Raw genomic sequence first — 16,119 nt, forward strand, 5'->3', positions numbered from 1 at the left:
TTTCCTACAATGCTTAAAAGGTGATGTAAGTGCTTCCCTCAGTGGCGGAGTTATGTTGTGGCTGTTGTGGATAATTAGCCATGTCTGCCCATAACATTTGCTTTACTTACACATAGGTGCTTCAATAGTTTTCAACTTTTTACATATAAGTGTTCATTAAATTTTGAAATTTAAGTAATGGTGCCCCTTAGCTAGAAATTTCTAGATATGCCATTGTGTCTCCCTTGTCCATATAGTGAATTATTATAGTTGGTAAACTTGTCGATCTGATTTGCAAGTTGCAGGAGTCAGTTAAGGTCATCTGTTTATTAGGTCATGATTCAGGAACCACCCACGTTAGTTAAAATCCTTAACTAATTACATATTTTTTTTGTCTTGTATTGCTGAACACGAAAGTTTGTTATTTGTTGAATTGTGAAACAATATATTAGTCTGTGATGATTTTAAAATAGTTTTATCTTGCTGTAAACTTGCATTTTTGTTCACCTTCAACAACTTCCTGATGAAAAGAGAGCAGATAATAGGTACACACTCAGGCTGTCTTTCCCCTAAGTTAAGCATTCACTGCTAAGCTTATCAAACATACACACAAACCTTCATATTACAAATTATTCAGTTTTAGTTGAGGAAAAATAAACAAATATGAGCTCTTGACAGACTTACCTTTTTTTTTTAATTGTAATAAACTGTTTGTATAACTTTATAACCTAATTCAGTCGAGTTAGTGAGCCAACTTGCTAACTCGTGTAATCCAGCGGCTAGCTAGTATGAGTTGTACAAATTTGCCAACTATGAATTAATTTCTATTCATTATCTTCTTTTACATTCACTACATTATTGTTCACTGGATGTGTAGCCTATGAGTAGACCATAAGAGGAGTAGACCGTAGAGGCTTTGACCAAAAGAAAGTTGTGTTGAATCCCTTCAAATCGAGTGGGAAGACAAGTTTATTTTCAAAAACATGATTTGTGGAAATAAAGGTGGCGAGTGCAAACAGATAATGGGGACACATTTGAAACCCACTTTTTATTACAAAAGTGAAGGGTGTTTTATCCCTTTTTTTATTTGCTGCATTACCGTTCGAACTTAAGGAAAATATATAAACACTACACGGAACAGACAAAACAGATATAACAAAACACAAACACCAGACATCATGAACAGAATGGACACGATGTTTCATTTCAAAAATTATCAAACAGTGAACAAACAAAACTATTGTTCATGATACAGACCTACCTAGGGCACTGCCCAGAGCAGCCGACAGCATGCCAAGAGCGGCCAAAAGTGCGGCCGAGGGCCACCTAGCAGGACAGGTTGAAGGCGTCGGCCAGGGCCGAGCGTACCATATGCTGCCAGCCGCGTTGCATAATGTAGCTGTCGAAGGTGAGAAAAAGCTAAGTGAGGTTAACACGATTTGTAGTGAGGTTATCTCCAAGGGTCGTTTGCGGCAAGCGGCAGCAGCCAAGGAATCCTGTTTAGGGCCAAGGGAGGCTATTCGCCTTGGTGAGACAGCGATGGGCGACCAGCATCCAAGGTAGGTTATGTGTGGGAGACAGTGCATCGACAAGAGGACTGGACCCGGTATAGACCAAGCTAGTCCAAATGCCAAGACCGAACCCAGCAAGGATGACAGTAGCCTAGGGCAAACCTAAGCATGTGCAGCGGCTGAACCCAGCAGCCTAGGGCGAACCTAGGTGGGTGCAAGCCGAGAGGTGGTAGAGACAGATGAGTCTGGGCAAAACCCAAACAAGTTAAGGCGGACCCACCGGTCCGATCATCTAAGAGCGGTAGAGATCGAACGGATACAGGTGTGGATTGCTCTTTGCTTTTGTATTTGCTTTTTTGCTTTTGCTTTTGTATCGTTTTGGTTTAAGACACTTAGAAAACAGAGACGTTGTTAAGTCTATTTAAACTTGTAATTAGCATGAAACCCTAGGCATTATTGAAGTTAATGAAATTTTGAGGTTCTTTTCTCTCTCTTCTTCCGCAGGTGTCCACCCCCGATCGGCGGCTGCCAGATTTCTTCTACAACTCCGTCAGCCACTCTTCCTTCTTCTTCTTCTTCTCCACGGCAGAACAAGGCTACGGTTTGAGGATGTAGAGGAGCGGCTGCCGACAACCACGTACATCCCGACCAGCAAGTATTAGTTCGATCTTTGGTGCATAACCACAAGGGAGTAGAGGTTTTGATCGACACTAGAGACCGCAGCTAAGGAGGACGGCGCCCATGGCTCTGGTGGCGGCATCCAAGGTACAAACAACGTTCAACAATCCTTCGAAAAGGCAAGTATTTGTTTCTCCATCGGTGCTTCCATTCAAGGATTGTTTTTGTAGATCTAAACAATCTAACATCACTGATGCATGCTCGATTCCGTCAAATACGGTCTAACAAGGGTGTAGATTGGATGATTTCGATCTAGATCTAAGATCAAACGAGGTTGAAGGACCAAACGAGTGAGACGCATTCATCCATCATACCGGCGGGTGTCTAACACTGATCTTCTTGGGCTGAAAACCGTGTTAGATCCAGCCTTACTTGTCCGCCTACGATTGCTCATTCATAATCTGTAATTGGCAACGAGACTTGGAGAGAATCAACGTGGATCCGACGGATATCTACCCACGGCCAGACTGCTGCTACCTACCACATATGAGACGACTGATAAAGTGAGATTTTCTGGCGATCGGTAGACGATTGAAGGGTGGCAGGATCCTTGCTAGAATTGCGCAAGTCCGTGGATCAATCTGGCCTAATTTGACCTAGATCCGACCAAGATTGAAGAAGTTGTCATCCTCGGCCAAATTCAGGTGTCAAGCCGGTGACCCACAAGGGCAAACTCGTCGGATTCCGTCGAGAGACGACTGTCCCCTCATTTTCACTAAGAATCTGGGATTTTCTCTAAATCCGGTGACATGTCCAGCAACTTCCTAAAGTATTGCTAATTTCACATTTAGATTTGATTCGGGCTATTTCCTTTTTGGTTTGGCGTGAAGGAGTTGCGGCAGAAAGAAGGGGATAATGGCGCCGAATTGGAAGGAAGGATAGCGACCCAAATAGAAGATCCTAGTGCCGCAATTGGTGGAGGTTGAGACGGATCGTGATCCAAAAAGGTAGGTCCCTCATGCCGATTTTTGTGGAAGAGATCACAACCAAAAAGGCAGGAGATTGACGCCAAAACACTTGACAAATTTGTCACCCTCACCTGCAATAGTGGTGATTGCCTCCCCCAATCTCGCAATAATTGGGGTCCACTTGCATTCCGGTGACGCATTCCAACCTTCACTCTGTTTGAATTTTAATTATTATTTTCTATTTGGTGACTACCCTTACTGGTCTTTGGGAGTTAACCTACGTGCACCAAGGAGTGGACCCACTTGAAGACGACCTAACCAAGGACGCATGTGAGGGAGTCACACTCAGCCGCCAGTGCATTCCGGTGATTGCATCCCCTTTTTATTACAACGGACTGTGGTAAAATGGTCCTCCCGTGGTCCTCCCGTGACGTCCCTCAACACTTGTCTAATCCTTATTACTTGCTGGATTTCATAACCTTGATACTTGTCTATTCTTGTGAGGAGTCCACTATCATTGGCCCTTGCTACGAAGGAAGAAGGGTACTACTGCCGCATCTTAAAGAGGGGAGAAGACGACCGCCGGTGTTTACAGATATTGGTTCCCCAAAACCTAACTTTAACTTGCACTTGGGGTCTTGTGTAGATCGGGTGATGCATTTCCACCTCTCATGTTTGCTCATCTTGTCTTATTAAAGCATTGATCCTTGCTGCTGTTCTCGGGTGAACTCGGCTAGCATGATTTGCTGTAGCCGTGATCGGAGATTGAAGTGTTGTTGAATACCGAGGTGCAGCTTGGGTGTTGGACCTCATCCTCGTCTTATTTATTGGATTTGACGACAGGCTAGCCCTGATAGGTGAGACTCTAACCCCCCTATAGTAGCGAGGAGGGTGTACTTGTTTTTGAACCCGGCCATTAGCATGTGCAACCGACCGCAGCTCTTTAGAGGCATGTTAGCCAAAGACACATCCACGGGTTGCCTTGACCTACTTAAGGGTATTGGGTGTGGTTTGAATGCCAGACATGATGTTTTGATGTGCATGTCATTATTGTAGAATGCAAATCTTGTCTCGCTCGTGTTTGGAAGGCCTCACAACCCTAAATCTTGGTTGAAACTTGGGCAGGTTAACCTCACGTGTATTTCTTGTCCTAAGAAAAATTTTGCGTCGAAGTGGCCATCTGACCGAGTAAATTTTATTATAAAACTTATTATTCATTCCCCCTATTCGGCTGTCTCCAACAGATCTTGGGAGTAGGGAGGAGGGTCAGCATTCGGCAGTGTTTTAGTTGCCATCGGGTCCGGTCCTATCAATTCATGAGAACACGGTGAACAGTATGTCCTGTCCGTTTATCTTGCCAAGCAGGATTGACAGCAATCAAACGGCCTCAATGTTTGCATTTTAACTAAGTTGCTGCTTCACCGCTCGATTTTGAAGACCACCTGGTTATTTGCTGGCGTCACCGCCTTCAGAATCAACGCATTGCGTATTGACTTGCTCTCAGAATGCTCTTTTTCTTATTTGCTGGCGTCATAACCTTAAATTCACTTAAAAACTCGGGCGGCTGACATAATCCACCGTGATCTTCCAGGGCCACCAACATGTAACAGTCACAACGGGAGTCGGAGAAACAAGAAAACATAATCCTGGGAATTAGGGGTTCCCCGAAGACGAAGGAATTGACAAATTCCTTTTTCTTCATTTGTTCCGGTCCGCGGAGAAGATGGATTACTATGAAATCCTTGGTCTCAGGAGGAGCGCAACCAAAGAAGAGATCAAGGAGGCGTTCAGGACATTGGCCCTGAAACTACACCCGGACAGGCACTCTCAGTCCCCCAGAGAAGTCAAGGAGACGGCAACTCACAGATTTAAGCAGGTTTCGGAGGCCTACGATGTGCTCGTCGATGACAGGAAGCGCGCTGATTACAATTTGAGAAGCGGGAATCCATTCTATGCCGGTGGTGGATCGTACGGACGAAGTGGGTATGGTGCAACATACAGGAAAGAATACAGGCCGAGAACCTGGCGCGGTTGTGGGGACAATCCATTGTTTGATTTGGACTTCTTGGTTCGGTTTGTGAGGAGGCGTGGATTTCTGCTCAACGTCGCATTTGCTAGGTAAATTTTAGTGGATTGACGGGTTTACGTTATTGGCCTCTTGTTCATTTTTGTGAAACGATGTCTTGGTTGGTTGTGCCTTGTAAAAAACTTTTATACATCTTATTGTTCGTTTCAATTGTTGATGAACAGAAGCAGCATCATTCCTTTTTCTTGGTGGATTAAGATTTTTTCTTTCTTCTTTTCTATTCCAGCTGTATGTAAGATGTTCATGTTAATATTCGGCATCTTAAGTCTGGGTAATGGCTGAAATTGTACACTTTTTTCCTGAAATAGTTTTCTCTCTTCATTAATCTGCTGAGCTCCGAAATGTTCAGTTCTTAATGACGTCTTAATTTCTCAATTCGGTCACTTTGTGTATTTGAGGATTCCATGAAAAAGGTACTAGTTTTATCTCTTTTTCTCAACATGTTTTTAGCCCCGTTGTTCATCTTCTCTGGTACCTAAAAATATGGGATCCTCGATAGGCTACCCTGTGGTTTTATTTGCAGGCTTATCTCTTGTTTGAGCTTCCAAACCTGCTTATTTTTCAGACCTAGATGCTCCTAAAACTTTACTTTTTTTTCTCAGTTCCTGTTCTCCTTTCACAGCTCAATGTCCTTTTCAATTGAAGGATCCTTATTGACTCGTGATGCTGTTTGAACCAGTTGCTTTACGGGTTTCCCATCAGACAATAAGGTCCTATTTTTAGATTTTGGGTTGATATGCAAGATAATAGGAATGTGATTTTGCATGAATTTTTTAGCCAGTCTTCATTAAGTTTAAATGTTCAGTTTGTGTAGTTTCTCCTAACACAAGCGGTATCATGCATGGTTAAAGATGATATGTTGTTCAAATTAAGCATCTAATTTGTAGAAATGTGTGATTTTCATTGTTCAGAGTTATGCTTCTTTGGTGTTTGTGAATTGAAAACCTGAATTTAAGAGCGATAGAAAATGAGATATGAGCACAAGGAAGTCTAGGATTCATTTTTTTGATTTGTTGGTGAAAATATCTATCATCATACTCAATATAAGAATCACCAACAGACATTGTAGATCAAGTTTAAATTTTTTTTTGAGTTTTAGAAAATGACAACAACAAACTGTATCTAGCAGCTTCAGACAGTATTTGTTATTAAGCCAAGAATTCCACTCAAAATCGAAGGACAATGCTAAAGCCGAACTTTTTTGGTTCCAGTTCTCAATTGTGAAAGTGGCAACCTACAGAATACATGGACCTAGACACACAGATATGTATAAATAATTACATTTTTACTTGGGCACCATGTGTGATCGGTTGAGCCTAGGCAAAATTAGGCACATCAAGCAGCATATAAAATAAAAGAGGAAACTAAAATGCACTCTAATGTTAAGAAAAAAAAAATTGAAGCATTAGCTGATGCAAAAGAATCCATCAATCAATGTATAACTAGATAACACAATTATATTTAATGGTACCTTATCTTATAATGTTCTTCATCGTTAAGAGTTTATCTATATATATATATATATAGGAAAAGTCATTGCTGTTGGATGGCAGATAAACTAAAATTAAAAAAAAAACGTCGGTAAAAGGATCATACAGTCAGAGGGTCCCAGATGGGGATCTGGTAAAAATTAGTTTTTTTTGGTGCTGAGGCAGTACATATATGTGTGTGTGTGTGTGTGTGTGTGTATATATATATATATATATATGAAAAGTCATTGCTGTTGGATGGCGGATAAACTAAAATAAAAAAAAAACATCGGTAAAAGGATCATAAAGTCAGAGGGTCCCAGATGGGGATCTGGTAAAAATTAGCTTTTTTTGGTGCCAAGGCAGAGACTTCTGGTTTTCCTTGTCCCCAAAGCCGCAATAAACCATCACTGCACTACAAACCATTTCTATTGCTGATGTAGTAACTGTTCTTTGGTAACAAAGTTTTACATCATAGTCATCCGATAACATCTAGCATCCACATCCAACAAGATTGAAATATCATATATATCTATATATCTTGTCATATTATACAATTGCTATACAGATATGACATCAACTGCATATATATATATATATATATATATATATATATATATATATATATATATATATATATATATATATTTGGCATACAAGAGTTGTTTATATTCTTTGCTCTTTTGTGATCTTTTTCGTCTTGCATTTTTCTATGTTTTTATTTTCTTTTTCTTACAGCTAAGGTGCTCAGCTGATATAGCCATTCGGCACTCCAACAAATAGATTTTGAGCTGTTGGTGGCCCAACAGCTTTCCTTGTATGTTAGTATGAGGGGCTTTTTTGCTAAGTGACACAGGTACAGCAAAATGGCTGTTGTATCCGTGTCGACATGCCGACACATGGATGTGGGTATGGCTACACACTTGGACAAATTTTAAAAAAAAAATACATATTAATTTAGTTTTGCATATTGTTTTTTGTATATTAATTCTCCAAAACTTGCTTTTCACCTATTTTGCATTTTTCTCGCTTGTTTTATATTCATTTTGCATATTGCTTATAGAATTTTGTACACACATGCACATATGTGTGTGTGTGTGTGTGTGCGCATATATTCCTTGTCATATCCCCATATCTACAATTTATAAAATTGTTGTGGCAGTAACCACCCTCCCATGCCTGTACCCGAACCAATATCCATGTCACTTAGCTTTTTTGTCATCATAAATGTGTGCTTCTTGAGAAGCATTTCAGCTTTCAGTTAGTGCCACTCATAGTGCCGTCGTGCACTTTGTTTTTTTAGAGACTTTCTTCTTATGTTTCTTCGGTTTCTTGATATAGTTTTTGTATCTATATAACAGAAATTTACATGGTATCAGAGCTTAGAGAAAGAACTAGCTGTTGGCTAACTCAACTTGCTAGCTCTTTCTTCTTCTCTTGCACTTTATGTCTATAAGGATAGGTTTCTCGTTAAATGTTAAATGTTGTAAGCCGTCTGCGTGGAGGGCCCACAACTGCTGAACATCATCTCAGTTGAGGGTGTGGGTGAGGAAGCACACCCCATATATATATATATATAACTATATGTATATGTATATATAATATGTTGGACAAGAGTGATGAAAGAGACAAATCACTTTTGTATTAACCTTAATCTCTCGTTAAAAGAAATTAGGGCAGTAGCTACAGAACTACAAAAATGGTCCAAGACTAAAACAGAAAATATTAAAGAGAGCCTAGACTAAAAATAATAAAAGAATAAGGATAGCATTAACATCTAGAAATTACAAACAACCACCTAACTAACTAAAATTTTTATTTTCCAACACTTTTCCTCAAGCTGGAGTATAAATATCTATCCTGCTCAGCTTGTTACAACATCTAGTAAAATCTCCAATTGGGCGAGGTTTGATAAACATATCTGCAACTTGCCCTTTTGAACTAACATGAATGATCGATATAGCTCTGGCCTGCATAAGATCACGAATGTAATGACAATCCACTTCAATATGCTCTATCCTTTCATGAGAATCTGGATTGGATTATTAGCAATATGTGTTGCAGCCTTATTATCACACGTCATCTCCATTGGTAATTTTACTTAAAATTAAAAAACCATCCAACATAGTTCTTATCCATGCCATTTCTGTCATTTGTGTTTGTCCCAACATCTGTCTACCAGATGTCTTGATTTGCCACAATAATGCACTAGAATCAGCCTCTACCTCCAAAACCTCTGCCACCTCCTCTCCCATGGGTAGAGAAGAATGGTCTACGTCCATGACCCCTTGAGACAGCTAAAGCAGAAGTGGAGGAGTCACTAGGGCTTTGGGACAAGGAAATCGCAAGGCGACTCAACCGGTTATAGGCTTCATCCAGATCAAGTATCTTTGAGCCAGTCATCATTTGTGCCTTCGTCACAGCATCATCTGAAGATAACCTTGAAAGAAACAGTGCCACCATAGTATGCTCCTGATTGGACTTACAAGTCTCACATGAGGGTCGCAACGTGTTCAACTTCTCATATACTGACTTAACTACAGAAAAGTACTGAGTTAAGTCTTGATCACCTTGTTGGAGCTTGAAGATTTCTTGGAACTTGATCACTTTGTTGGAACTTGAAGATTTCTTGTTCCACCTGTAAGATTCAACTCACATTCTTGTCATGGGAGTAGGTATTCAGCAGCTCCCACATGCGCTTAGCAGTCCTATAATAGCAAAGTCCACTAGCAATATGGGGCTGGACACTATTCATAATCCAATCCCTGACTATACTGTTATCTTCCTTCCATGTGACATACTTCTTAGTTTTATGTGCAGGTTCATCTTCTTCAATACTATGATCTTTCCTGTGCCCCACCACAGACATCATAAAATTACATGGCCATATTTCATAATTAGAGTCATCAAGCTTAACCGTTGACCCATAGGAAAAGGGATTTGAGAAGGCCTTTCCATGGCATTCTAAGGAGCACCTCCTTTTCAAGTGGCCCCTTGAGCAGGTATGCCTTCATCATTCTTATTGGCAGCCATTAGAACCACAACACCAATAAAACCTCAACTTAGCATAACTAAACAACCTTAAGTTGTCACAAATCACCACACTACAAGAAATTCAATTCTTGTTGAAGCATAAAACAGAACTGATAAACAAAATCCAGCCAGCCACACAACTTCTCAATGAACAAAAGAACCTTGTTGCACCAAATCTAGGAATAGATACCACAGACTAGAGTAATCATACTGGGAAGATATCTAGACTTTATATTGTAATGTTAATTTCCTTTCAACATCAACATAAATTAGAAGAATGAGCTGATAGAAATCGGGGATAGCAAGGAGGATATTCAATAGTCTGAACCAATATAGAGAGTAAAATTAACATCCAGCAGCATTAAACTTCTCATGAAAAAAACTGACGGCTTAGATTTGGACTGCTAACTCAAATTGTAGCATGGATTTGAATGATACTTTGAATGCCATAAGAAAGGATTAACCTGACGACTGCACTAACAGTCTCAAATAAGCGACTACAGCAGCACCTTCAAATCAGACTTGCGACTTCAATAGCAACCTCAGCAACATCAGATTAGGCCTGTGTCAAATCAGCGACTACCGCAGCACCTTCAAATCAGAGTTTGCAACTTCAACAGCAACCTCAGCAACATCAACTAGGCCTGAGTCTTCAACAGCAACATCAATGACATCAAGTAGATGATGCCCAAGTTCTCCAAGTAACATTCTGCTGTATGGACGTCCACTCTAATCTGCACCCTTCATCAGCAACAACAAGACTTAGGGGATCTAATCACCGCTGGTCCTCATGAAGCTTTAGATCCCACCAAACCACGACCGACTGCACGTCCACTCCCTTAGAGATCAATGAGAAGTGGAAGGACAGAAAAAAGAAGTAGAGGAGAGGAAGAACGAGACCTCTCTTGCCAACGACCTAGTGCCCAAGGATTAGGGGCACTTTGATACCATGTTGCAACAAAAGAGATGAGGGAGAAAAATCACATTTGCATTAACCCTAATTGCTCGTTAAAAGAGATTAGGGCAGTAGCTACAAAATTACAAAAATAGTCCAAGACTAAACCAGAAAATATTAAAGAAAGCCTGGACTAAAAATAATAAAAGAATAAAGCCAGCACTAACTTCTAGAAATTACAAATAACCACCTGACTTACCAGACTCCAAGGTTCGTAGTGTCTAATGGACTCTTCATCAAGGATGTCTGGTTGCACACTAGGATGGCCCTGATTGGCAGTTTTTTTTTATTTACATTCTCTCTCTCACTACAAGGGGGAAGGAGCATTTTGCTGGGCATGATGCCCTCCCCCCGCTCTTTCTTAGCAAGAGGGCAGGAGCAGTGTTGTATGTATCATACGATACGGGCCCGTATCGTACGATATGTATCGTCACGTTTACAAAAGGCAATACGATACACCACCTGTATCATAAACAGCCTGTATCGTACGATATGTATCGTCATGTTTACAAAAGGCAATACGATACACCACCTGTATCATAAACAGGTCGTGTATCGTGCTTGTGTCGCACATATTGTAAATCTAGCCCAAAGCTTGACAATACAAATGCTTCAAGAGATACACTCTTGAAGATTCCAGCAACTCCAATAAGTAACACAAAACAAACCTCAAACTTGAGGAGAAGAAAACTTGAATTCATCTCAATAAGATACACAAGAAGAGGCCTAAAAGCCTTAACAAAACAAGGGACAACAGTCCCTTATTTATAGTACAATGAAAGGAAGAGAAGAAGGAGGAGTTGGCTGTTGGGCCAGCTCCAACGGCTAGAAATCTAGCCGTTCGAAGCTGGTTCAGCAGCTAGTTCCCCTGTACAAAATAAAAAAGATAAAAATAGAAAAAGAAATAAAAAGGTACATAAAAAAGAAAAAGAAGCAAATAAAATAAAATACATGAACACCTATGCATACATATATATTTATATATACAAATCATACATGAAACTAGATGTATGATAGTGTATATGAAATATACATATGTATACTTACATAATGTCTAGTCCTTAAATTCTAACACGTATTGTGTGATACAGACATCGTATCGTACGATACAGTGCGGTATGTCCCGTATCGCACGATATGTCGAAAGGATGCCCGAACCCCCTTTTTCACGACAACTTTTTAAAAAGCCGCCCCTTCTTCATTTCTAACCCTAGAGATTGTGCCACCTTGGAGGGAAATCATCGTTCTTCACCGTGAAAACATCGATTTTCATTGAAATCATCGATTAAACCGTGGATTTGTGCGTGGGTGGCTAATTCCAATTTGGAGGAAAGGGGTATTTTTGATTTCTTCTCCGTAAGGTATGAAATCTCTTGTTTTTATTTACCATACATTCATATATTTTTACCGTAGATTCATAGATTTCGATTGTTTTTCGTTAAGTTTATCATAGGTTTTCGTTTTTGTGTGAAGATATGGCATTGTTTGATACCACATGGCAGTAGTGCGAAAGGGTAAAGGAGAATGACCGGTTAAGAATCAAATGTAGCTTTTGTGAGAACACATTTTCAAGAGGGATTATTAGAATGAAACACCATTTGGCAGGGACATGTTCAAATATAGCTCCATGTGCTGGAAAACCAGGAAAACCTTTGCCTTCATTTGTGCATCAGCAATGTTTAGATATGCTTAATGTTTTACATCAAAAGAAGGTACAAAAACAAATGGAAGAGGCAGCAGACTACAATGAGCCTTGGGAAGATGAAGAAGAAGAAGCTGATGAAAACGTTGAAGATGATGAATATGACATCAGTCTAAGAACAGATGTAGAGAGCTCAAGAGGTAAAGGGAAAGGAATCATGTATAAATGAGGTAAATTTGGCCCATCTGGAAGGAAGAGAAGAGGTGCACCATATATTAGGCGTGGCCATTGGCCTAGTGGTAGATTTCCTAGTGGGTCTAGTGTTGGTTCTATTTGGAACTTTTTCCCTTATACTAGCCCAAGTTGTCAGCCCCATATTCGTGCTGTTATGACATCCAAAGATATGCTACATCAGACACAACTGATGTTTGAGAATAGGTTTGAGAATGATTGTCCAAACCTAAAATTTTTTGCAATTAAAGTCCTCATTCAGACACGTAGTGCTAGTGGGTGCAAAAGGAATTGGAGTGTTTCCACACATCCACAACAAGAAAAGGAATAGGCTCGAACATAAAAGGTTGAATGACCTTGTCTTTGTTCGATATAATATGAGGTTGAAACAAAGGTAATACATGTTAATATTTACATTTGTTTTATAATATATATATATATATAATTATTTATTAACAAGTTTTATCTTATTTAACATAGACAATTACAAAAAAACATCAGTAGAAAGCACACATCTCAGTTTGATCCTATCAGCTTAGAAAACTCTGATGATCTAGAACCATGGATTGAGGAAGAACCAACTACAATATTTGATGATGATGATCTTTAATGCTTCAACCTTGAAGCTGAAGCAATAGAAATTGCTGATGAGGGAGAGCCTGCTGGATATGTTGGTGAGTATCTTCAAATTCATGAAGATGAAGAAGAAGATGGAGATGAAGTTGATGAAGATTATGAATGAGAGTCGAGATTGCTTTCATTTTATATGTATTGACATCGAACATTTTCACGATTTCATGATCATCTTGTGATGTAATACATAACATTTAGAACTTGTTTTTTGATGTGTTATCTCATAGACTTATAGACCTTATGACTTATGAATCTATGGTTATGAAAATTATGATATATATTCTATGTTTATGAAATTATGATATATATTATGTTATGTTATGTTCCTTGTTGTGCTTTCTAGAATGATATTGTTATGAATTATGATGTTTATGAATGATGAATCGTAACTTTATAGCAATAATAAGTCTATCATTCTGTAAAACATGTTTTTTATGAAAAACACATTATTCTTGATTTTTACTGATTATTTATGATTTTTTTAGAATTTTTTCTATTTTTTCTGATTTTTTTTAAAGTACGATACAGTCATGATATTTTATGATGCAGTTTATCTTAAAGCCAGACCGATACGACTTACGATACACTTTTTACATCACTGGGCAGGAGTGCACACTCAAGTGATCCTTCCTCCCTTTTGCTAGTGGAGCACCGACAAAGCAGACATCAGCCTCCCCTATGGACGAAAAACAGTAAATAAAAAAAGCGATTGTTTGTTTGCACACACAATCGGACTCTCACTATTAGGTGCCTTTCTCACACTAGGCAGCCAGCATAAAGAAGCGCATGCTATGTGTGTGTGTGTGTGTGTGTTATGTATATATATAGTCATGTGTTCGACAATTACTATATCTATGTATAGCAATTGTCTAATATGAACGGATATATATACATGTAAATTCTTACATAACATCTAACAAATAGTAGTTGCAATATAGATGGGGAACAACTACCAGGAATCATGATATAGGAAACATGATCTGCAGTTAGAAGACAACCAATCCACGTCCAGTTACTTCCTAAAAGGAAACCTGTTTTGACACCATAAAATAGGAATTTTTGGACCTAAATAAATACAGATCCATCAAAGTCACCTTCCAAGATCCCTCTCCATGCAGAACATGAATACCATCTTTTAGAAAAGATAGTTACAAAATTTTTCTTGCTTTCCAGTTAAGCGTGATCTTGATCCCACTGGATATTTAGAAGAACAGGATTATTTGAACGAAAGACAGATGAAATCTAGGGACCACTCTTTGTATAACTTGGAGGTGGAGGAAGTGAGTGATTTTATCCTAGAAACATCTGAATCATGCATGTGATAACCAATTACATATTTTTTTTATGTGGCAGTTATAGTTTCCATGTTAGCAGCTAGTTAATTCAAATACAAGGCCATCAAAACATATCTACTTTGAAAATAACAATTTGTCATTGTCATAATAAAGCTTACATTGTGATGAATTGGAATTAACACGGGGATGTCATAACCTTTTGCTAGGAGCAGGGCTGCTATGAACTTTTCTTATTCCTCTCTCCCTCCCTCATTTTTTTCATTTGTTTCGTTGTTTGATCGTTCTATGTATTCCTGGTTCTACTTTCATAAGTGGTTTACTTCCGAGTGGAGGGAAGGAGTAAAGAGGGCTTAATGCTTGTTGAATGATTGAGGTTGGATAGAAGCACTGTCACTCCTGTCCCTTTATTCTTTTCAATGTTAACCAAGCTACTTAAAGAGCTGAGAATGGCTGCACTTTCCATTTTCAGTGTCCTCTTAGGTGGTGCAGTCATTGTTGAAAGGAGTGGAGAGGCACTCTGGAGGATCAACAACTCAGGGGTATGACATTCACATATTCTCCTTTTTCATTCTTTGCCAGTTCAAAGATCCATGCGTAATTAGAGCTTTTTGATGCCATTCCTGAATTGCATGAAGGAGATGTGTCATTCTTGACTTACCAGGAACAGTACTTCAGGCCATAGACTAGCCTCTATCTGTGTTTGAAGGCAGCAAATTGCACACCTCCTTTTCGCAAAGGAGATGTACATAGTTTGCTATTTCACATCCACCATTGTGGCAGAACGCAGAATCTGCATGCTGTGCAGAACACTGATTTCCTCTTTCTTTGTTCGCATGGATTGTCGGCGTCACAAGCTGCATGGAATGCCAATATTCCCAGAATGAGTGTCCCATGTCATTGAAAAACCTCTTAGGCCTTATTTTTTTGTTGTGAATTAAGAAAAAGAAAGGAATCCTTATATTCAGCATACTTGTCACTTTGTAGTGAAGCACCCAGCTTGGTGGAAAGAAATAATCTTGTTTGTGGATCTTCGGTTGGTTCAGTATGATTTGAAAATGCTTTTCCTTGATTCAACTAATATAAATTACTCATGGTGGTACACTTGTTAGATTTAACTTTATAACCTGAGCATAAGCATAGTTGGTGTGGTATAGAAAATGGTAACTATGTCAAAGATCACGCGTATGCGCAGTGATGTTGTGATACAAATTCATTCACTTTGTCTTATCAGTCATGTCTATATAGAATTTGTAGCTTTGATCCAGTTCTGAAGTATGATTTGGTTAATTTATGCAGAAATCATTTGAAGAAATGATTGAGGCTATTGAAAAAGTCAAGACACACAAAGATCAGGGGTCATGACGAATTGTCAATTGAATAGCCTTGTGTACGCAGTCTAAATTTTGCACGTCTACCTTTTTTATTTTATTTTATTTTTTAATGTGTTTCAAATCATCCATATTAATTGAAGTGTTCTATGATCGTCTACACATTGTACATTTCTCAGCTATGTGGCAGGGACAATTAGATGGGTGTTGGTAGTGTGTCGGTCACAGAAAAGTCTAAAATGGACATGGTTATATATATATATATACTATATAGACACACACACACACAAGCAGGAGAACAAGAAACGGGGTGGTGTGTCTACTCTTCCTTATTTACCTGCTTGTCTTTCCATAAAGGCAGGCACAGAAGA

General features: G+C 39.1%; 1 protein-coding gene across 5 annotated transcripts; it reads left to right on the forward strand.

Annotated features, from left to right (window-relative positions):
* Positions 1-2,400: 2,400 nt before the first annotated feature.
* Positions 2,401-15,908, forward strand: LOC116260513 (chaperone protein dnaJ 72-like). Of its 5 annotated transcripts, none has more exons than XM_031638931.2 (6): positions 2,402-3,476; positions 3,584-3,933; positions 4,321-4,562; positions 4,668-5,194; positions 14,890-14,959; positions 15,717-15,908. In XM_031638931.2, the coding sequence occupies exons 4-6, from the start codon at positions 4,800-4,802 to the stop codon at positions 15,780-15,782; spliced, it is 531 nt and encodes a 176-aa protein (XP_031494791.1). In that variant the 5' UTR covers positions 2,402-3,476; positions 3,584-3,933; positions 4,321-4,562; positions 4,668-4,799; the 3' UTR covers positions 15,783-15,908. The 5 variants fall into 5 exon arrangements, with proteins under 5 accessions (XP_031494793.1, XP_031494791.1, XP_031494790.1 ...); XM_031638930.2 differs by having other exon boundaries at positions 2,402-3,441; XM_031638929.2 differs by having other exon boundaries at positions 2,402-2,812; positions 2,999-3,933.
* Positions 15,909-16,119: the final 211 nt, after the last annotated feature.

The sequence above is a fragment of the Nymphaea colorata genome, chromosome 9 (genome assembly GCF_008831285.2).
Source record: "Nymphaea colorata isolate Beijing-Zhang1983 chromosome 9, ASM883128v2, whole genome shotgun sequence".
Lineage (NCBI taxonomy): Eukaryota > Viridiplantae > Streptophyta > Magnoliopsida > Nymphaeales > Nymphaeaceae > Nymphaea > Nymphaea colorata.